This window comes from Echiichthys vipera (assembly GCF_963691815.1).
Source record: "Echiichthys vipera genome assembly, chromosome: 15".
Classification (NCBI taxonomy): Eukaryota; Metazoa; Chordata; class Actinopteri; order Perciformes; family Trachinidae; genus Echiichthys; species Echiichthys vipera.
In genome coordinates, this window is record NC_139840.1 from 129308 (window position 1) to 154883 (window position 25576).

The 25576-nt window shown below is 46.7% G+C and overlaps 2 protein-coding genes across 2 annotated transcripts; both read right to left on the bottom strand.

Annotated features, from left to right (window-relative positions):
- Positions 1-7925: 7925 nt before the first annotated feature.
- cUnh7orf25 (chromosome Un C7orf25 homolog) lies at positions 7926-10546 on the bottom strand. The gene is made up of 2 exons (XM_083928418.1): positions 10424-10546; positions 7926-9344 (listed from the first exon to the last, which is right to left on the bottom strand). The coding sequence occupies exon 2, from the start codon at positions 9327-9329 to the stop codon at positions 8070-8072; it is 1260 nt and encodes a 419-aa protein (XP_083784544.1). The 5' UTR covers positions 9330-9344; positions 10424-10546; the 3' UTR covers positions 7926-8069.
- Positions 10547-14752: 4206 nt separating this feature from the next.
- On the bottom strand, positions 14753-25210 carry dnajc1 (DnaJ (Hsp40) homolog, subfamily C, member 1). The gene is made up of 11 exons (XM_083928416.1): positions 24888-25210; positions 23545-23646; positions 23288-23334; positions 22265-22430; positions 21993-22172; positions 19952-20036; positions 19340-19503; positions 17365-17484; positions 16573-16621; positions 16075-16475; positions 14753-15005 (listed from the first exon to the last, which is right to left on the bottom strand). The coding sequence occupies exons 1-11, from the start codon at positions 25062-25064 to the stop codon at positions 14937-14939; spliced, it is 1560 nt and encodes a 519-aa protein (XP_083784542.1). The 5' UTR covers positions 25065-25210; the 3' UTR covers positions 14753-14936.
- Positions 25211-25576: the final 366 nt, after the last annotated feature.

The following is a 25576-nucleotide window of genomic DNA, read 5'->3' on the forward strand; positions in this document are numbered from 1 at the left end:
TAATATAAACCTGTACTGACACTGAGTCACATCATTAATATAATATAATATAATATAAACCTGTACTGACACTGAGTCACATCATTAATATAATATAATATAATATAAACCTGTACTGACACTGAGACACATCATTAATATAATATAATATAATATAATATAAACCTGTACTGACACTGAGACACATCATTAATATAATATAATATAATATAATATAAACCTGTACTGACACTGAGACACATCATTAATATAATATAATATAATATAATATAAACCTGTACTGACACTGAGTCACATCATTAATATATAATATAATATAATATAAACCTGTACTGACACTGAGTCACATCATTAATATAATATAATATAATATAATATAAACCTGTACTGACACTGAGACACATCATTAATATAATATAATATAATATAAACCTGTACTGACACTGAGTCACATCATTAATATAATATAATATAATATAATATAAACCTGTACTGACACTGAGACACATCATTAATATAATATAATATAATATAAACCTGTACTGACACTGAGTCACATCATTAATATAATATAATATAATATAAACCTGTACTGACACTGAGTCACATCATTAATATAATATAATATAATATAATATAAACCTGTACTGACACTGAGACACATCATTAATATAATATAATATAATATAAACCTGTACTGACACTGAGACACATCATTAATATAATATAATATAATATAAACCTGTACTGACACTGAGTCACATCATTAATATAATATAATATAATATAATATAAACCTGTACTGACACTGAGACACATCATTAATATAATATAATATAATATAATATAAACCTGTACTGACACTGAGTCACATCATTAATATAATATAATATAATATAATATAAACCTGTACTGACACTGAGACACATCATTAATATAATATAATATAATATAAACCTGTACTGACACTGAGACACATCATTAATATAATATAATATAATATAAACCTGTACTGACACTGAGTCACATCATTAATATAATATAATATAATATAAACCTGTACTGACACTGAGACACATCATTAATATAATATAATATAATATAAACCTGTACTGACACTGAGTCACATCATTAATATAATATAATATAATATAAACCTGTACTGACACTGAGTCACATCATTAATATAATATAATATAATATAAACCTGTACTGACACTGAGTCACATCATTAATATAATATAATATAATATAAACCTGTACTGACACTGAGACACATCATTAATATAATATAATATAATATAAACCTGTACTGACACTGAGTCACATCATTAATATAATATAATATAATATAATATAAACCTGTACTGACACTGAGTCACATCATTAATATAATATAATATAATATAAACCTGTACTGACACTGAGTCACATCATTAATATAATATAATATAATATAAACCTGTACTGACACTGAGTCACATCATTAATATAATATAATATAATATAATATAAACCTGTACTGACACTGAGTCACATCATTAATATAATATAATATAATATAAACCTGTACTGACACTGAGTCACATCATTAATATAATATAATATAATATAAACCTGTACTGACACTGAGACACATCATTAATATAATATAATATAATATAAACCTGTACTGACACTGAGACACATCATTAATATAATATAATATAATATAATATAAACCTGTACTGACACTGAGACACATCATTAATATAATATAATATAATATAAACCTGTACTGACACTGAGTCACATCATTAATATAATATAATATAATATAATATAAACCTGTACTGACACTGAGACACATCATTAATATAATATAATATAATATAATATAAACCTGTACTGACACTGAGTCACATCATTAATATAATATAATATAATATAAACCTGTACTGACACTGAGACACATCATTAATATAATATAATATAATATAAACCTGTACTGACACTGAGACACATCATTAATATAATATAATATAATATAAACCTGTACTGACACTGAGACACATCATTAATATAATATAATATAATATAATATAAACCTGTACTGACACTGAGACACATCATTAATATAATATAATATAATATAAACCTGTACTGACACTGAGACACATCATTAATATAATATAATATAATATAATATAAACCTGTACTGACACTGAGACACATCATTAATATAATATAATATAATATAAACCTGTACTGACACTGAGTCACATCATTAATATAATATAATATAATATAATATAAACCTGTACTGACACTGAGACACATCATTAATATAATATAATATAATATAAACCTGTACTGACACTGAGACACATCATTAATATAATATAATATAATATAAACCTGTACTGACACTGAGACACATCATTAATATAATATAATATAATATAAACCTGTACTGACACTGAGACACATCATTAATATAATATAATATAATATAAACCTGTACTGACACTGAGACACATCATTAATATAATATAATATAATATAAACCTGTACTGACACTGAGACACATCATTAATATAATATAATATAATATAAACCTGTACTGACACTGAGACACATCATTAATATAATATAATATAATATAAACCTGTACTGACACTGAGACACATCATTAATATAATATAATATAATATAATATAAACCTGTACTGACACTGAGACACATCATTAATATAATATAATATAATATAATATAAACCTGTACTGACACTGAGACACATCATTAATATAATATAATATAATATAATATAAACCTGTACTGACACTGAGACACATCATTAATATAATATAATATAATATAAACCTGTACTGACACTGAGACACATCATTAATATAATATAATATAATATAAACCTGTACTGACACTGAGACACATCATTAATATAATATAATATAATATAATATAAACCTGTACTGACACTGAGACACATCATTAATATAATATAATATAATATAATATAAACCTGTACTGACACTGAGTCACATCATTAATATAATATAATATAATATAAACCTGTACTGACACTGAGTCACATCATTAATATAATATAATATAATATAAACCTGTACTGACACTGAGACACATCATTAATATAATATAATATAATATAATATAAACCTGTACTGACACTGAGACACATCATTAATATAATATAATATAATATAATATAAACCTGTACTGACACTGAGACACATCATTAATATAATATAATATAATATAAACCTGTACTGACACTGAGACACATCATTAATATAATATAATATAATATAAACCTGTACTGACACTGAGTCACATCATTAATATAATATAATATAATATAAACCTGTACTGACACTGAGTCACATCATTAATATAATATAATATAATATAAACCTGTACTGACACTGAGTCACATCATTAATATAATATAATATAATATAATATAAACCTGTACTGACACTGAGTCACATCATTAATATAATATAATATAATATAAACCTGTACTGACACTGAGTCACATCATTAATATAATATAATATAATATAAACCTGTACTGACACTGAGTCACATCATTAATATAATATAATATAATATAATATAAACCTGTACTGACACTGAGTCACATCATTAATATAATATAATATAATATAATATAAACCTGTACTGACACTGAGTCACATCATTAATATAATATAATATAATATAAACCTGTACTGACACTGAGTCACATCATTAATATAATATAATATAATATAATATAAACCTGTACTGACACTGAGTCACATCATTAATATAATATAATATAATATAATATAAACCTGTACTGACACTGAGTCACATCATTAATATAATATAATATAATATAATATAAACCTGTACTGACACTGAGTCACATCATTAATATAATATAATATAATATAATATAAACCTGTACTGACACTGAGACACATCATTAATATAATATAATATAATATAATATAAACCTGTACTGACACTGAGACACATCATTAATATAATATAATATAATATAATATAAACCTGTACTGACACTGAGACACATCATTAATATAATATAATATAATATAATATAAACCTGTACTGACACTGAGTCACATCATTAATATAATATAATATAATATAAACCTGTACTGACACTGAGACACATCATTAATATAATATAATATAATATAAACCTGTACTGACACTGAGACACATCATTAATATAATATAATATAATATAATATAAACCTGTACTGACACTGAGTCACATCATTAATATAATATAATATAATATAATATAAACCTGTACTGACACTGAGACACATCATTAATATAATATAATATAATATAAACCTGTACTGACACTGAGTCACATCATTAATATAATATAATATAATATAATATAAACCTGTACTGACACTGAGACACATCATTAATATAATATAATATAATATAAACCTGTACTGACACTGAGACACATCATTAATATAATATAATATAATATAAACCTGTACTGACACTGAGTCACATCATTAATATAATATAATATAATATAATATAAACCTGTACTGACACTGAGACACATCATTAATATAATATAATATAATATAAACCTGTACTGACACTGAGACACATCATTAATATAATATAATATAATATAAACCTGTACTGACACTGAGACACATCATTAATATAATATAATATAATATAAACCTGTACTGACACTGAGACACATCATTAATATAATATAATATAATATAAACCTGTACTGACACTGAGACACATCATTAATATAATATAATATAATATAAACCTGTACTGACACTGAGTCACATCATTAATATAATATAATATAATATAAACCTGTACTGACACTGAGACACATCATTAATATAATATAATATAATATAATATAAACCTGTACTGACACTGAGTCACATCATTAATATAATATAATATAATATAAACCTGTACTGACACTGAGTCACATCATTAATATAATATAATATAATATAAACCTGTACTGACACTGAGACACATCATTAATATAATATAATATAATATAATATAAACCTGTACTGACACTGAGTCACATCATTAATATAATATAATATAATATAATATAAACCTGTACTGACACTGAGTCACATCATTAATATAATATAATATAATATAAACCTGTACTGACACTGAGACACATCATTAATATAATATAATATAATATAAACCTGTACTGACACTGAGTCACATCATTAATATAATATAATATAATATAATATAAACCTGTACTGACACTGAGTCACATCATTAATATAATATAATATAATATAAACCTGTACTGACACTGAGTCACATCATTAATATAATATAATATAATATAAACCTGTACTGACACTGAGTCACATCATTAATATAATATAATATAATATAATATAAACCTGTACTGACACTGAGTCACATCATTAATATAATATAATATAATATAAACCTGTACTGACACTGAGTCACATCATTAATATAATATAATATAATATAATATAAACCTGTACTGACACTGAGTCACATCATTAATATAATATAATATAATATAAACCTGTACTGACACTGAGTCACATCATTAATATAATATAATATAATATAAACCTGTACTGACACTGAGTCACATCATTAATATAATATAATATAATATAAACCTGTACTGACACTGAGACACATCATTAATATAATATAATATAATATAAACCTGTACTGACACTGAGTCACATCATTAATATAATATAATATAATATAAACCTGTACTGACACTGAGTCACATCATTAATATAATATAATATAATATAAACCTGTACTGACACTGAGTCACATCATTAATATAATATAATATAATATAAACCTGTACTGACACTGAGTCACATCATTAATATAATATAATATAATATAATATAAACCTGTACTGACACTGAGTCACATCATTAATATAATATAATATAATATAATATAAACCTGTACTGACACTGAGTCACATCATTAATATAATATAATATAATATAATATAAACCTGTACTGACACTGAGTCACATCATTAATATAATATAATATAATATAATATAAACCTGTACTGACACTGAGACACATCATTAATATAATATAATATAATATAATATAAACCTGTACTGACACTGAGACACATCATTAATATAATATAATATAATATAAACCTGTACTGACACTGAGTCACATCATTAATATAATATAATATAATATAAACCTGTACTGACACTGAGTCACATCATTAATATAATATAATATAATATAAACCTGTACTGACACTGAGACACATCATTAATATAATATAATATAATATAAACCTGTACTGACACTGAGTCACATCATTAATATAATATAATATAATATAAACCTGTACTGACACTGAGACCTGATCCAGGATCAGAGGCTGGAGCTCCTGAGACCTGATCCAGGATCAGAGGCTGGAGCTGCTGCCCCTGAGACCTGATCCAGGATCAGAGGCTGGAGCTGCTGCCCCTGAGACCTGATCCAGGACCAGAGGCTGGAGCTGCTGCCCCTGAGACCTGATCCAGGACCAGAGGCTGGAGCTGCTGCCCCTGAGACCTGATCCAGGATCAGAGGCTGGAGCCCCTTAGACCTGATCCAGGATCAGAGGCTGGAGCCCCTTAGACCTGATCCAGGACCAGAGGCTGCTGCCCCTGAGACCTGATCCAGGATCAGCAGGTTTTAATCATAAAAGTGAAGAAAAACTGATTCTTACAAAGAAAATGTTTAAAATAACAAGAAAGTGAAAACAAAACATTTAAAAACATTTAAACATCAAAATATTTAAAAAAAAATAAAAATCTTTAAACATTAAAAACATTTTAAAAACATTAAAAACATTAAAACATTAAAAACATTAAAACATTTTAAAAACATTTTAAAAACATTAAAAACATTTAAAACATTTTAAAAACATTTTAAAAACATTAAAAACATTTTAAAAACATTAAAGTTCCGCAGCTCTCTTCTGAGGCCGGGGCTGTTTTTAGCATTTGTCTCACTAAGCTAACACTGGGCCATGCGTGTGGACGGCTCCAGCTGTTAGCTCCGATGCTAGCCGGTGCGGGCTGCTCACCTCCGCCAGAGTCTGCAGCTCCATGTCCGGGGACACCGACGGCATCTCCGCCCCGCGTCTGAGGCTGAACCGACTTTATTATGTTAAAAATATTAAATATAAGAAACACATTAAATATTATCCGTGCTAACTGCTAACACCTGCTACTCATTAGCCTGGACACACACATCCGCTCCCACCCTTTCAAAATAAAAGCACGAACACGCGTCTGACAGCTGATTAAGTAAGTTTTTATATTTACATCATTAAATAATAATTATGTATTTATATAAATACATAATTATTATCTTATATTCATATATCATCCTTATAGCTCACTGAGGAGCTCCAGGGTTTTTAAATATTAATATTTAAAATAACATCATCAGTTATTTTCCTCTGTGACCTTTAAACAAACATTATTTCATCTGTTTTTATGCTTTTGTGTTTTTATAGTTTTATAGTTTTATGCTTTTATGCCTCTTGATTGACAGACGTGCGTCCTCCACAGAGCTGAAGTGCATCGAACAGATTTGATGTGAAACTCGTGGAGATTTGGATCAAAACAGAAACAAACTTCACTGGAAACATCACGTGACTGCAGCTGCTCCTCTCTGATTGGTCGTCTCTGATCGGAATAATCTGATATAAAGATTATTATTAAATATATAAAGTTTATATATTAATAATAATTTGTTATTTAATATAAATAAATGTTTAAATGTTTCTCGGATAAACAAACACAAACCTTTGATCTCACTCAGTGAACTTTATTGTGAAAGGGCATAAACAGGTGGGTGTGATGTCACAGTGCTACCATGTGACCTCCTGTGACCAATGAGAGCAGAGCAGGAAGTGACCTCACAAACTCAACTCCCATCAGCCCCTGAACAGGAAGTGTGCGTCAGATGGGCGTGGCCCTCCACTCCTTCCCCTCCGTCAGAGCTCGTGGTTGGTGGACGAACACGCTGTATCGGACGCCCTGATTGGCCGCCGCCCTGACGAACCGGCTGTTCGCCGTCATGGTAACGGCTCTCAGCGAGTCTCCGGTGCCAAAGATCATGAGCGAGCGGCGGTTGACCTTGGCGCTGGGCGTGAGGCGCAGCGTGCGCTCCGACGGCCGGTCGTCCACCAGGTGGATGCGGGCGAGCAGCGCCTGAGCGCGCTCCTTCTCGCCCGGCCCGCCCAACGTGTCCAGGATCAGCTGGAAGTCAGCGACGGCGGCGCGGCAGGCGAACAACTCCTTTCCCGCCATGAAGGCGTCGAGCTGCGGCAGCACCTGCACGCCGCGCTCCTGCGCCGCCTGCTCCGTCAGCACGGGCTCCTTGAAGGTGAAGTGACAGCGGCCGTGACTCAGCGACGACACGTACGTGATGAGCGTGGTGATGTCCAGGTTCACGCGCCGGCACTCCTCCACCTGCACCTGAGCCGGGAACGCCAGACTGGCCACCACGGCGCCGCGGTCGACCCGGGTCCCCTCAGACTCTACCTCCTCGTCGTCCTCGTCCTCGTCGTCCTCCTCATCGTGACCTTCAGCCGCCTCCTCCTCCTCGTCCTCGTCCTCCTCCTCCTCCTCCGTCATCACGGCGTTGACGGCGACGATGTCCCCGCGGACGGCCACGCCCATGTCCCTGAGGCGGTCGGCCATTGGGCACGAGACGCCGTTGTAGAAGGCGAAGACGACGCGGGGGGGTTGGTACTCCACGGGCTGCTGGCGGCTGGCGAGCAGGAAGTCCTCGGCCTGCGTGATGATGCTCTTGTCGCCGTACTGGCCCCGCCCCTGCCAGATGTTGTGCAGCGCCTCCGCCTTCCGCCCCACCGCCTTCACCCACGTGTGTCCGCCGTTCGCCACCACGTCCACCACCAGCGTCTGCCGGCAGCCGGCGCCGTCCCGGTAGGTGAAGACGTGCAGCAGAGCGACCACGCCCTCCAGGCTCTCCGCCGACTCCACGATGGCGGTCAGGTGCGTGAGGTTGGTGCTGCGCAGGTGCGACTCTTTCACCTGCAGCTCGCCGGCGTCCACGCGCCGCAGGAAGCGCAGCTCCGCTCGCAGTTTACCGCACAGCTTCTGCTGACCCTCCACGCCGTGGCACCGATGCTGCGCCCGCTGCAGCAACGCCTGAGCACAGCTGATCCTCTGCTGCAGCGCCGCCGCCAGAGACATCACGCCACATCACACCTGGGGACAGAGACACACACCTGAGGACACACACCTGAGGACACACACACCTGAGGACACACACCTGAGGACACACACACCTGAGGACAGAGACACCAACTGAGGACACACACACCTGAGGACAGAGACACCTGAGGACAGAGACACACACCTGAGGACACACACCTGAGGACACACACACCTGAGGACACACACACCTGAGGACAGAGACAAACACCTGAGGACACACACCTGAGGACACACACACCTGAGGACAGAGACACACCTGAGGACACACACCTGAGGACACACACACCTGAGGACAGAGACACACCTGAGGACACACACCTGAGGACACACACACCTGAGGACAGAGACACACCTGAGGACACACACCTGAGGACAGAGACAAACACCTGAGGACACACACCTGAGGACAGAGACACACCTGAGGACACACACCTGAGGACACACACACCTGAGGACACACACCTGAGGACACACACCTGAGGACACACACACCTGAGGACACACACACCTGGGGACAGAGACAAACACCTGAGGACACACACACCTGAGGACACACACACCTGAGGACACACACACCTGAGGACAGAGACACACACCTGAGGACAGAGACACACACCTGAGGACACACACACCTGAGGACAGAGACACACACCTGAGGACAGAGACACACACCTGAGGACAGAGACACACACCTGAGGACACACACCTGAGGACACACACCTGAGGACAGAGACACACACCTGAGGACAGAGACACACACCTGAGGAGACACACACCTGAGGACAGAGACACAGACCTCTCACACACACACACACACACACACACACACACACACACACACACACACACACACACACACACACACACACACACACACACACACACACACACACACACACACACACACACACACACACACACACACACACACACACACACACTTTCTGCTACAGTGACGTCAGCTCGTTAGCTCTTATGCTAACTCTGTGACGTCAGTTAGCTCGTTATTGCGTCCTATTTCCGGTTTAACGTTTTAAAACGATCGGGAAAAAACCGTGACGTGGACTTACGTCAGTGACGTCACTGTGAACTCAAATCTTCTTCTTCTTCGTTTCCAGAAATCAGAAAACTGCGGCTAATGCTAATGCTAACTGACAGTCTGCTTCTCCTTCTTCTTCGCTGCTGGAGGACCATCAGGAAGGCTTCCGGGCTCGGGTTTTCAGAATAAAAGCATCTTTTTCTTCTTCGCTCTTCAGTTTTATGGCGGATGTGACGACACTGACACCTGCGGCCTGTGGAGGAAGTGTTTATAGTTTAATCATTATTATTATTATTTTTGTTAAATCAGATTCATCTCATCTTCAGACTCTGATCCTGGATCAGGTCTCAGGGGCAGCAGCCCCAGCCTCTGATCCTGGATCAGGTCTCAGGAGCAGCAGCTCCAGCCTCTGATCCTGGATCAGGTCTCAGGGGCGGCAGCTCCAGCCTCTGATCCTGGATCAGGTCTCAGGGGCGGCAGCTCCAGCCTCTGATCCTGGATCAGGTCTCAGGGGCAGCAGCTCCAGCCTCTGATCCTGGATCAGGTCTCAGGGGCAGCAGCTCCAGCCTCTGATCCTGGATCAGGTCTCAGGGGCAGCAGCCAGGACAATCTAATCTCTGCACCTGGTCCTGGGTCTTCCCCGAGGCCTCCTCCCAGCTGGACGTGCCTGGAACACCTCCCTAGGGAGGCGCCCAGGGTTCATCCAGACCAGATGATCCTGAACCACCTCAACTGGCTCCTTTCAACACAAAGGAGCAGCGGCTCTACTCCGAGTTCCTCACGGATGCTGAACTTCTCCCCCTCTCTCTAAGGGAGACTCCAGACCCCCTCCTGAGGAAACACACTTCACACGCTTGGACCTGGTTCTGTGGGTCCTGACCTGGACCTGGTTCTTTGGGTCCTGACCTGGACCTGGTTCTTTGGGTCCTGACCTGGACCTGGTTCTGTGGGTCCTGACCTGGACCTGGTTCTTTGGGTCCTGACCTGGACCTGGTTCTGTGGGTCCTGACCTGGACCTGGTTCTTTGGGTCGTGACCTGGACCTGGTTCTGTGGGTCCTGACCTGGACCTGGTTCTTTGGGTCCTGACCTGGACCTGGTTCTTTGGGTCGTGACCTGGACCTGGTTCTTTGGGTCCTGACCTGGACCTGGTTCTTTGGGTCCTGACCCAGCTTTCAGGACCACAGGTGAGGGTAGGAACCAGGACTGAGGGTAGATCCAGAGCTTTGTCTTCCTCAGATCTCTGTTCATCACAACGGTGCGGTAGAGCAACTGCAGCCCCTCCCCACCACGACTACGCCTCCATATCCTGTCCATGAAAACCACAAACAGGATTGGGGACAGAGTGCCCCCCTGGAGGAGGCCGACCCCCACCAGGAACCACTCCGACTCACTGCCCAGGATCCGGACTCAGCTCTCTCTTTGGGGGTACAGAGACTGGACCCCCTCAGAAGTGACCCCCTCCCCCCAGACTCCCCCAGCACCTCCCACAGTATCTCCAGGGACCCGGTCATGGGCCTTCTCCAGATCCACAAAGCACATGTAGACCGGATGGGCACACTCCCAGACCCCCTCCAGGATCCTGGAGAGTGCAGAGCTGGTCCTGGTCCAGGTCCAGGACTGGATCCACCTGGTTCCTCTTCAGTCTGAGGTTCTACAGGACCAACCTCCTTTCCAGCACCTTGGAGTCGACTTCACCAGGGAGGCTGAGGAGTGTGATCCCCCTGGAACTGGCTCACACCCTCTGGTCCCCCTTTCTGAACAGGAACCACCACCCCGGTCTGCCACTCCCTCGGCACTGTCCCAGACTTCCACCAGTGTGTCAGAGACATGTGGACCAGGACCAGGACCAGGACCAGGACCAGGACCAGGACCAGGACGGCCCCTCCAGCCCCAGAGCCATTCAGGACTTCCTCAGAGTCCTTCCACCACCCCATGACCTCATCAGCTGAGGGCACCAGCGTCCCGTCCTTACTGTGAACAGCTTGGACGGCTCCCCGTGTCCCCCTCCTGAGGTGCTGAATGGTGGTCCAGAAGCACCTCGGTGCCCCCCAAAGTCCTTCTCCAGGACTTGTGTGAACTCCTCCCACACCCGCTGCTTTGCCTCTGACCCAGCAGAGGCTGCAGCCCTTCAGACCTGTGGGGACCTCAGAACCACCTCCGGAGTCTTCTGGGAGACCAGATCCTGAAGGCCTCCTTCTTCAGGGGGACCCCTGACCCCCGGGGTCCACCACGGTGCTCCAGGGTCCCCGCCCCTTGAGGCCCCTGAGACCTTGAGGCCACAGCTCACCGCTGCAGCTTCAGCAGTGGAAGCTTTGAACATCGCCCGCTCCGGTTCGATGCCCCCGACCTCCACAGGGACGCCAGAAAAGCTCCTCCGGAGGTGTGAGGTGAAGGTCTCTGGGACAGGGGCCTCCTCCAGACGGTCCCAGTTCACCCGCACTACTGGTTTGGGTTTACCCGGTCTGTCCAGAACCTTCCCCGTCCTCTGACCCACTCATCCCCAGATGGTGATCAGCTGACAGCTCTGCCCGCTCCGGCTCCTTCCCCCACAGAGAGGAGACGCTCCACGTCCCCAGAGCCTCTGCTGCCCGGGTCTGGACCCTCCAGGCCCCTCATCCTCACTGCCCCCCGTGCAGCAGCGCCCCGACCCCAGAGGGTCCTCCTGGTTCTGGCTCCAGACGGGGGCCCCGGGCTTCCTCGGGGCAGGGTCTCTCCTTCTCTTCCTGGTTTGTCCGTAGAGTCTTTGTGAGGCGTTCTTAGTCCGGCCCCTCGCCTGAGACCACTCTGCCACGGGGGACCAGGAGCACCAGGGTCCAGACCACAGCCCTCAGGGTCACAGGGACTCAGACCTGAACCACCATGAGGGGACGGGTCCAGACCACAGCCCTCAGGTTCACAGGGACTCAGACCTGAACCACCATGAGGGGACGGGTCCAGACCACAGCCCTCAGGGTCACAGGGACTCAGACCTGAACCACCATGAGGGGACGGGTCCAGACCACAGCCCTCAGGGTCACAGGGACTCAGACCTGAACCACCATGAGGGGACGGGTCCAGACCACAGCCCTCAGGGTCACAGGGACTCAGACCTGAACCACCATGAGGGGACGGGTCCAGACCACAGCCCTCAGGTTCACAGGGACTCAGACCTGAACCACCATGAGGGGACGGGTCCAGACCACAGCCCTCAGGGTCACAGGGACTCAGACCTGAACTACCATGAGGGGACGGGTCCAGACCACAGCCCTCAGGGTCACAGGGACTCAGACCTGAACCACCATGAGGGGACGGGTCCAGACCACAGCCCTCAGGTTCACAGGGACTCAGACCTGAACCACCATGAGGGGACGGGTCCAGACCACAGCCCTCAGGGTCACAGGGACTCAGACCTGAACCACCATGAGGGGACGGGTCCAGACCACAGCCCTCAGGGTCACAGGGACTCAGACCTGAACCACCATGAGGGGACGGGTCCAGACCACAGCCCTCAGGGTCACAGGGACTCAGACCTGAACCACCATGAGGGGACGGGTCCAGACCACAGCCCTCAGGTTCACAGGGACTCAGACCTGAACCACCATGAGGGGACGGGTCCAGACCACAGCCCTCAGGGTCACAGGGACTCAGACCTGAACTACCATGAGGGGACGGGTCCAGACCACAGCCCTCAGGGTCACAGGGACTCAGACCTGAACCACCATGAGGGGACGGGTCCAGACCACAGCCCTCAGGTTCACAGGGACTCAGACCTGAACCACCATGAGGGGACGGGTCCAGACCACAGCCCTCAGGGTCACAGGGACTCAGACCTGAACCACCATGAGGGGACGGGTCCAGACCACAGCCCTCAGGGTCACAGGGACTCAGACCTGAACCACCATGAGGGGACGGGTCCAGACCACAGCCCTCAGGGTCACAGGGACTCAGACCTGAACCACCATGAGGGGACGGGTCCAGACCACAGCCCTCAGGGTCACAGGGACTCAGACCTGAACCACCATGAGGGGACGGGTCCAGACCACAGCCCTCAGGTTCACAGGGACTCAGACCTGAACCACCATGAGGGGACGGGTCCAGACCACAGCCCTCAGGGTCACAGGGACTCAGACCTGAACCACCATGAGGGGACGGGTCCAGACCACAGCCCTCAGGGTCACAGGGACTCAGACCTGAACCACCATGAGGGGACGGGTCCAGACCACAGCCCTCAGGGTCACAGGGACTCAGACCTGAACCACCATGAGGGGACGGGTCCAGACCACAGCCCTCAGGTTCACAGGGACTCAGACCTGAACCACCATGAGGGGACGGGTCACACACACACACACGCGCGCACACACACACACACACACACACACACAGATAATAAATACTTTATTGGTTGATTGACAGCTGGACAGAGCTAAGGCACATGAAGCTGTGAGGTCAGAGGTCAGAGGTCACGTGGGTTCAAACGCCACATTTTTAAAAACAAACTCAGACTTCTGTCCAATCAGGAGGCAGACAGTGACAGCTGCTGATGATGTCACAGAGGGCGGAGTCATCAGCTCTTGGCCTGTTTCTTCTTCTGGACGAGCTCGGCCAACATCTTATACCGGATCATACACTCCTCCTGAAACACACACACACACACACACACACAGAGTCACGTCACACACACACACACACACACACACACACACACAGAGTCACGTCACACACACACACACACACACACACACACACACACAGACACACACACACATTAGATATGAAATATGAACTGGAAAATACATTTTGTCTTTAAAGCATTTCCACACGATTTCTGCAGGAAATGTAAAAGTTTAATGTTTGCAAAACATTAAACACCGCCCCCCTCCCACTGTGCCTCTGTCCCGTGCCCCCTCCCACTGTGCCCCCGTCCCGTGCCCCCTCCCACTGTGCCCCCGTCCCGTGCCCCCTCCCACTGTGCCCCCGTCCCGTGACCCCTCCCACTGTGCCTCCGTCCCGTGCCCCCTCCCACTGTGCCTCCGTGCCGTGCCCCAGCACGTGTCACGGCTAAAGTCTGGTTCCTTTGACCAGTGTGAGTGCAACCGTACCACGTCTAGGAGCGGCACACTTGCCGTCCACGGCCCGTTTGGGAGAGGTGGGCTTTAGTAAAGCACGTTTGCACGTGCACGAGCACGAGCGTGCGCACGTGTACGAGCACGAGGCCTACGGCGGTTCTGAGGTCATTTCCTGTGCGCCTGTTGGGACGTAGAAAAAAGAAGGAGGGACCATGCGCGGACATTTCAAACAATGGCGGTGAAAGGTTCACGTTGGTGTGATGCGGAGGTGGAGTGTTTACTGCAGATTTGGTCGATGAAAAGATTCAAAAACAGTCGACAAGACGCACAAAAACTCCGAGGTCTACGGAAAGATCTGGAAACAAAGCCACGCATCGCCATGACGTCATCAATGCGTGTGACGTGTTACGGCGTGATGACGTATAGGCAGCAAGAAGCATTCTCCGAGGCCCAGGTAGTGTGAGTACAAACGGGCCTGGAGGGGGGGACAAGGACCCTAAAGCACGGGGCACGGGACGCACGCACAGTGGGAGGGCGCCCTGAGAAAGAGGGGGGGGCTGTCACACCTGCCCAATCAACGGTTGCCATGGAGATGACCTGCACTTCAGATGTACCCCGGGCGGGTTCAGTCCTAACCTTGGTCTTCCCGGGGACCACCTTGGCGATGCGGTCCCAGCGCTCTGCCGTTCCTCTGGGGAACTGTTGGAGAGCGAGTTCCAGCAGTTTCTGTTGGTTCTGAGTCCAGACGCTCGGGTCCGCCTTGTCCTTGTCCTCCTGAGGCTCCGCCCCCTCCTCCTCTTCCTCCACCGCCGCCGCCGCCGTTGGATCGAAGTCTCTCTGCCGCCGACCTCTGACTTTGACATCTCCCCCTTCTGGTCCTGTGGACTTCCTGTTCCTCCTCCTGACCGTCGGACCTGCGTCCTCCTCCACCTCGTCCTCCTCCTGCTCCTCCTCACAGGCTCCGCCCCCTCTCTGCGTCACAGGAAGTGACCTCACAGGAAGGGGAGCTCCCTTCAGATCCGACAGCTTCACCAGACCTGAAACACAAACACCAACGTCACCTGAAGGCAGAACCACAGGAGAACCTGCCGGGGACACAAGGACCAGGGACACAAGGACAGGGGACACGTTTACCTGAGGACGGGCTCACGCTGTCCTTCACCTGTTTGACCTTAGACGTCACCTGTGGAGACAACAGAGGGACAGAGGTCAGGAACCACGACAGAGGACAGGAACCAGGACAGAGGACATGAACCAGGACAGAGGACATGAACCAGGACAGAGGTCAGGAACCAGGACAGAGGACATGAACCAGGACAGAGGACATGAACCAGGACAGAGGACAGGAACCAGGACAGAGGACAGGAACCAGGACAGAGGACATGAACCAGGACAGAGGTCAGGAACCGGGACAGAGGTCAGGAACCAGGACAGAGGACATGAACCAGGACAGAGGACATGAACCAGGACAGAGGACATGAACCAGGACAGAGGACAGGAACCAGGACAGAGGACATGAACTAGGACAGAGGACATGAACTAGGACAGAGGACATGAACTAGGACAGAAGACAGAGGACATGAACTAGGACAGAGGACATGAACTAGGACAGAGGACAGGAACCAGGACAGAGGACAGGAACCAGGACAGAGGACATGAACCAGGACAGAGGACAGAGGTCATGAACCAGGACAGAGGACATGAACCAGGACAGAGGACATGAACCAGGACAGAGGACATGAACCAGGACAGAGGACATGAACCAGGACAGAGGACAGGAACCAGGACAGAGGACAGGAACCAGGGCAGAGGACATGAACCAGGACAGAGGACATGAACTAGGACAGAGGACATGAACTAGGACAGAGGACATGAACCAGGACAGAGGTCAGAACAGGCGGCTCTTAGGGGACGGTTGTGTCTTACATCCGTCACCGACCGTCCCACTTCATGAGCGATCTTGTCCCAGCGACCCGGAGTTCCTCCAGGGAATTTAACCATCAACCTGCTGAGGAGGCTCTGCTCGTCCTGCGTCCAGTCTGCAGCCTGAGGACAGACACACAGAGACACACTTCAGTCTGAGGACAGAGACACAGAGACACACTTCAGTCTGAGGACAGAGACACACTTCAGTCTGCAGCCTGAGGACAGACACACTTCAGCCTGAGGACAGAGACACAGAGACACACTTCAGTCTGAGGACAGAGACACAGAGACACACTTCAGTCTGAGGACAGAGACACAGAGACACACTTCAGCCTGAGGACAGAGACACACTTCAGTCTGAGGACAGACACACTTCAGCCTGAGGACAGAGACACAGAGACACACTTCAGCCTGAGGACAGACACACTTCAGCCTGAGGACAGAGACACAGAGACACACTTCAGTCTGAGGACAGAGACACAGAGACACACTTCAGCCTGAGGACAGAGACACACTTCAGTCTGAGGACAGAGACACACTTCAGTCTGAGGACAGAGACACAGAGACACACTTCAGTCTGAGGACAGACACACAGAGACACACTTCAGTCTGAGGACAGAGACACACTTCAGTCTGAGGACAGAGACACAGAGACACACTTCAGCCTGAGGACAGAGACACAGAGACACACTTCAGCCTGAGGACAGAGACACACTTCAGTCTGAGGACAGACACACAGAGACACACTTCAGTCTGAGGACAGAGACACACTTCAGTCTGAGGACAGAGACACAGAGACACACTTCAGTCTGAGGACAGAGACACAGAGACACACTTCAGTCTGAGGACAGAGACACAGAGACACACTTCAGTCTGAGGACAGAGACACAGAGACACACTTCAGTCTGAGGACAGAGACACACTTCAGTCTGAGGACAGAGACACAGAGACACACTTCAGTCTGAGGACAGAGACACAGAGACACACTTCAGTCTGAGGACAGAGACACAGAGACACACTTCAGTCTGAGGACAGACACACAGAGACACACTTCAGTCTGAGGACAGAGACACAGAGACACACTTCAGTCTGAGGACAGACACACAGAGACACACTTCAGTCTGAGGACAGAGACACAGAGACACACTTCAGTCTGAGGACAGAGACACACTTCAGTCTGAGGACAGAGACACAGAGACACACTTCAGTCTGAGGACAGAGACACAGAGACACACTTCAGTCTGAGGACAGAGACACAGAGACACACTTCAGTCTGAGGACAGAGACACAGAGACACACTTCAGCCTGAGGACAGACACACAGAGACACACTTCAGCCTGAGGACAGACACACAGAGACACACTTCAGTCTGAGGACAGAGACACAGAGACACACTTCAGCCTGAGGACAGAGACACAGAGACACACTTCAGTCTGAGGACAGAGACACACTTCAGCCTGCAGTCTGAGGACAGAGACACAGAGACACACTTCAGCCTGAGGACAGAGACACAGAGACACACTTCAGTCTGAGGACAGAGACACAGAGACACACTTCAGTCTGAGGACAGAGACACAGAGACACACTTCAGTCTGAGGACAGAGACACAGAGACACACTTCAGCCTGAGGACAGAGACACAGAGACACACTTCAGTCTGAGGACAGAGACACACTTCAGCCTGAGGACAGAGACACGGAGACACACTTCAGCCTGAGGACAGACACACACTTCAGTCTGAGGACAGAGACACAGAGACACACTTCAGTCTGAGGACAGAGACACAGAGACACACTTCAGCCTGAGGACAGAGACACACTTCAGTCTGCAGCCTGAGGACAGAGACACACTTCAGTCTGAGGACAGACACACAGAGACACACTTCAGCCTGAGGACAGAGACATGTGGGACGATCACTGTCCTGTCTTTAGTCTCACAGGAGGACGGACAGAGGAAGAGCTCGTCCTGAATCCCACCTTCTTCCTTGCAGCTCTGCCGTCCTGCAGCCAGTCGTCCATCTGGTCCTCGATGTCCTCGATGGACGTGGTCTGGTCGTAGCTGTGGCAGTTCAGGGGCTCTGAGGACAGCTCGTAAACGGGAAACTCCACCTTTGGTTTCTTCACCTTCGGCCTCTTCTCTCCTGAACGGACACGGTCAAAGGACAGACGTCAGACAGGAAGTTCAAAAGGACCGAGGTCAGACAGGAAGTTAAAGAAGGACAGAGGTCAGACAGGAAGTTCAAAAGGACCGAGGTCAGACAGGAAGTTAAAGAAGGCCAGACAGGAAGTTAAAGGAGAGACAGGAAGTTAAAGAAGGACAGACGTCAGACAGGAAGTTCAAAAGGACCGAGGTCAGACAGGAAGTTAAAGAAGGCCAGACAGGAAGTTAAAGGAGAGACAGGAAGTTAAAGAAGGACAGACGTCAGACAGGAAGTTCAAAAGGACCGAGGTCAGACAGGAAGTTAAAGAAGGACAGACAGGAAGTTAAAGGACAGACAGGAAGTTAAAGGACAGACAGGAAGTTAAAGAAGGACAGACAGGAAGTTAAAGGACAGACAGGAAGTTAAAAAGAAAATTAAAAGTGTTTACTGGGAACGACTTCCTGTTGAGCTTCAGCTTCTTCTCTCTGCTGCTGTTTCAGGAGCTGGTAGTCTTCATAGTACTGCTTCACCTCCTGAAACACACGGACCAGGGGGCAGTCAGAGACCAGGGACAGTCAGAGACCAGGGACGCTAGGGGACCAGGGGGCAGTCAGAGACCAGGGACAGTCAGAGACCAGGGACGCTAGGGGACCAGGGGGCAGTCAGAGACCAGGGACGCTAGGGGACCAGGGGACAGTCAGAGACCAGGGACGCTAGGGGACCAGGGGACAGTCAGAGACCAGGGACAGTCAGAGACCAGGGGACAGAGAACACAGAGACCAGGGACGCTAGGAGACCAGGGGGCAGTCAGAGACCAGGGACGCTAGGAGACCAGGGACCAGAGAAAAGAGGCCAGGACAGTCTGGGGCAGGTTCTTGACGGACAGGTAAACAGAGGGACAGGTAAACAGAGGGACAGGTAAACAGAGGGACAGGTAAACAGACGGACAGGTAAACAGAGGGACAGGTAAACAGACGGACAGGTAAACAGACAGACAGGTAAAGACACGGACAGGTAAACAGAGGGACAGGTAAACAGACAGACAGGTAAACAGACGGACAGGTAAACACACGGACAGGTAAACACACGGACAGGTAAACAGAGGGACAGGTAAACAGACGGACAGGTAAACAGAGGGACAGGTAAACAGACGGACAGGTAAACAGACGGACAGGTAAACAGAGGGACAGGTAAACAGACATACAGGTAAACACACGGACAGGTAAACACACAGACAAATACAGAGGGACAGGTAAACACACGGACAGGTAAACAGACGGACAGGTAAACAGACGGACAGGTAAACACACAGACAAATACAGAGGGACAGGTAAACGAGGGACAGGTAAACAGACGGACAAGTAAACAGAGGGACAGGTAAACAGACGGACAGGTAAACAGAGGGACAGGTAAACAGACGGACAGGTAAACAGAGGGACAGGTATACAGACGGACAGGTAAACGAGGGACAGGTAAACACACGGACAGGTAAACAGGCGGACAGGTAAACAGACGGACAGGTAAACAGACGGACAGGTAAACAGACGGACAGGTAAACAGACGGACAAGTAAACAGACGGACAGGTAAACAGAGGGACAGATAAACAGAGGGACAGGTAAACAGACGGACAGGTAAACAGAGGGACAGGTAAACAGACGGACAAGTAAACAGACGGACAGGTAAACAGACGGACAAGTAAACAGACGGACAGGTAAACAGACGGACAAGTAAACAGACGGACAGGTAAACAGAGGGACAGGTAAACAGACGGACAAGTAAACAGACGGACAGGTAAACAGAGGGACAGGTAAACAGACGGACAGGTAAACAGAGGGACAGATAAACAGAGGGACAGGTAAACAGAGGGACAGGTAAACAGAGGGACAGGTAAACAGAGGGACAGGTAAACAGACAGACAGGTAAACAGACGGACAGGTAAACAGACGGACAGGTAAACAGACAGACAGGTAAACAGACGAACAGGTAAACAGAGGGACAGGTAAACAGACGGACAGGTAAACAGGCGGACAGGTAAACAGACGGACAGGTAAACAGACGGACAGGTAAACAGACGGACAGGTAAACAGAGGGACAGGTAAACAGAGGGACAGGTAAACAGACGGACAGGTAAACAGACAGACAGGTAAACAGAGGGACAGGTAAACAGAGGGACAGGTAAACAGACGGACAGGTAAACAGAGGGACAGGTATACAGACGGACAGGTAAACAGACAGACAGGTAAACAGACAGACAGGTAAACAGAGGGACAGGTAAACAGAGGGACAGGTAAACAGACGGACAGGTAAACAGAGGGACAGGTAAACAGAGGGACAGGTAAACAGACGGACAAGTAAACAGACGGACAGGTAAACAGAGGGACAGGTAAACACACGGACAGGTAAACAGACGGACAGGTAAACAGACGGACAGGTAAACAGAGGGACAGGTAAACAGACGGACAGGTAAACAGAGGGACAGGTGGCTCACCTGGACAGTCTGGGGCAGGTTCTTGACGGACAGGTAAAGCCAGATGCTGAGCTTCAGGGGGAGGATGTCCTGCCAGTGAGGCCGGTCGTGGACTCGGTCCTGACCCGGACACCGGGGGTCCTCTGCAGGTCGGCTCAGCTTCTTCTTCTTCTCCTTCTTCTTTTTGCTCAGCAGCTCGTCCTGGAGACAGGAAGGGTTCACCGTCAGGACTCGGGACCAGGAGGGCTCTGATTGGGTGCGTGAGTGCCTGCTGTGTTCTGATTGGTTCTCACCAGTTGTTTCTCCAGGTAAATGGACCAGATGACGGCGTAGTGTCCCACAGTGAGGATGAGGAAGAGGAGGAAGGCCAGCTCAGCGTTACTCATCTTCCTCACTCGTCTGTAGTAGAAGACCGGCTGCCGCCAATCAGGAAGCCCGTTCACCAGGATGTCATCGTACCTGCACACGCAAATGATATTTAGTTACACCACAGGGTCCCGGGTCTGGGACAGGGTTCTCAGAGGTCTGGGACTACCTGCAGAGGTCTGGGACTACCTTCAGAGGAACTGGGACTACCTGCAGAGGTCTGGGACTACCTGCAGAGGTCTGGGACTACCTGCAGAGGAACTGGGACTACCTGCTGAGGTCTGGGACTACCTTCAGAGGAACTGGGGCTACCTGCAGAGGTCTGGGACTACCTTCAGAGGTCTGGGACTACCTTCAGAGGTCTGGGACTACCTGCAGAGGAACTGGGACTACCTTCAGAGGTCTGGGACTACCTGCAGAGGTCTGGGACTACCTGCAGAGGAACTGGGACTACCTGCTGAGGTCTGGGACTACCTTCAGAGGAACTGGGGCTACCTGCAGAGGTCTGGGACTACCTTCAGAGGTCTGGGACTACCTTCAGAGGTCTGGGACTACCTGCAGAGGAACTGGGACTACCTTCAGAGGTCTGGGACTACCTGCAGAGGTCTGGGACTACCTGCAGAGGAACTGGGACTGCCTGCAGAGGTCTGGGACTACCTGCAGAGGAACTGGGACTACCTGCAGAGGAACTGGGACTACCTGCAGAGGAACTGGGACTACCTGCAGAGGAACTGGGAGTAGCTACAGAGGTCTGGGACTACCTGCAGAGGTCTGGGACTACCTGCAGAGGTCTGGGACTAGCTACAGAGGTCTGGGACTACCTGCAGAGGAACTGGGACTACCTGCAGAGGAACTGGGACTAGCTACAGAGGTCTGGGACTACCTGCAGAGGTCTGGGACTACCTGCAGAGGTCTGGGACTAGCTACAGAGGTCTTCCGATGAGACTCACTTGCGTCGTCTCTCCTCGTCCTTCAGGACTTCATAAATGGCCACGAGCTGAAAACAAAAGGACAGAGTGAATGAACCTCTGTGGACAGAACCAGGGACAGAACCAGGGACAGAACCGTGGACTGAACCCTGGACAGAACCGTGGACTGAACCAGAGACAGAACCAGGGACAGAACCGTGGACTGAACCAGGGACAGAACCAGGGACAGAACCATGGACAGAACCAGGGACAGAACCAGGGACAGACGTGTTTCTCACCTGTCTGAACTGAGTCTCAGCGTTTTCGTCTTTGTTCTTGTCTGGATGCAGAGTGAGAGACAGCCGTCGATACGCCTTCTTTACCTCTGCTGGGGCCGCGTCCTGAGAGACAGACAGGTGAGAGACAGACAGGTGAGAGACAGACAGGTGAGAGAGACAGACAGGTGAGAGAGAGACAGGTGAGAGACAGAGACAGGTGAGAGAGAGACAGGTGAGAGAGAGAGAGACAGGTGAGAGAGACAGACAGGTGAGAGACAGACAGGTGAGAGGCAGACAGGTGAGAGAGAGACAGGTGAGAGAGAGAGAGAGGTGAGAGAGAGACAGGTGAGAGAGAGACAGGTGAGAGAGACAGACAGGTGAGAGAGAGACAGGTGAGAGAGAGAGAGAGGTGAGAGACAGAGACAGGTGAGAGAGAGACAGGTGAGAGAGAGAGACAGGTGAGAGAGAGAGACAGGTGAGAGAGAGACAGGTGAGAGAGAGAGACAGGTGAGAGAGAGAGACAGGTGAGAGACAGACAGGTGAGAGAGAGACAGGTGAGAGACAGAGAGGAGACAGACAGGTGAGAGACAGACAGGTGAGAGGCAGAGAGGAGACAGACAGGTGAGAGCGAGACAGGCGTTCATGGACCTGGGCTCAGTCTGTGTTGTGTTCAGGGACCTGGACTCAGTCTGTGTTGTGGTCAGGGACCTGGACTCAGTCTGTGTTGTGTTCAGGGACCGGGACTCGGTCTGTGTTGTGGTCAGGGACCCGTACTCAGTCTGTGCTGTGTTCAGGGACCTGGACTCAGTCTGTGTTGTGTTCAGGGACCTGGACTCAGTCTGTGTTGTGGTCAGGGACCTGGACTCAGTCTGTGTTGTGTTCAGGGACCTGGACTCAGTCTGTGTTGTGGTCAGGGACCCGTACTCAGTCTGTGCTGTGGTCAGGGACCTGGACTCAGTCTGTGTTGTGTTCAGGGACCTGGACTCAGTCTGTGTTGTGGTCAGGGACCCGTACTCTGTCTGTGCTGTGTTCAGGGACCTGGACTCAGTCTGTGTTGTGTTCAGGGACCTGGACTCAGTCTGTGTTGTGGTCAGGGACCTGGACTCAGTCTGTGCTGTGTTCAGGGACCTGGACTCAGTCTGTGCTGTGTTCAGGGACCTGGACTCAGTCTGTGTTGTGTTCAGGGACCTGGACTCAGCCTGTGATGTGTTCAGGGACCTGGACTCAGTCTGTGTTGTGTTCAGGGACCCGGACTCAGTCTGTGTTGTGTTCAGGGACCTGGACTCAGTGTGTGCGTGGCACTCTGCATTAGCATTAGCATTAGCGCGGTAACCATGGCGACAGTTAGCATTAGCCGTTAGCACCTGCTCCAGGGACAGGAACTGGTAGAAGTTCTGCGGGATCTCCTCCACCAGGTCCAGCAGCTCCAGATCCGCGTCCCAGGCTGAGAGAGGGGGGACCGCGGAGACCAGCAGGACCAGGCCGAGCAGCAGGGACCGGGGTCCGGACCCGGACCCGCACAGACCCGCACCGCCCCGCATCACGGATCGAGTCCCGATGAAGGCGCTGAAGACTCGGGTCCGCGTCCGTCACACGGACATGAAACTCTTTCTGTGTTTAATACAAATATTAATTTTTATTATTGTTTAAAGTAAATCTGTTTACGGTCCGTCAGCATCAGCGCACCGGAAACTCTGCCAAAGACTTCCGGTTCCCTTCTTCTTCTGCTTCTTCTTCTTCTTCTTCTTCTGCTGATGTCAGTGCATCACCGCCCCCAACGGCGGGAGGACCAAACTATTATTATTATTATTATTATTATTATTATTATTTTAATAACTTTCCTTACAATAATGATAAACATATATATATGTATATATATGTTTATAAACATACGTATGTTTATATAAATGTATAAATGTATAAAATGAAGCGTGTCGCTCGTCAGATTTCCAAAGAAGAAGAAAAACTCCAACATCCGTTTTTATTCACGTTTATCATCAAACACATAAATAAACAAACAAATAAACAAACAAACAACAATAACAGGAATAAA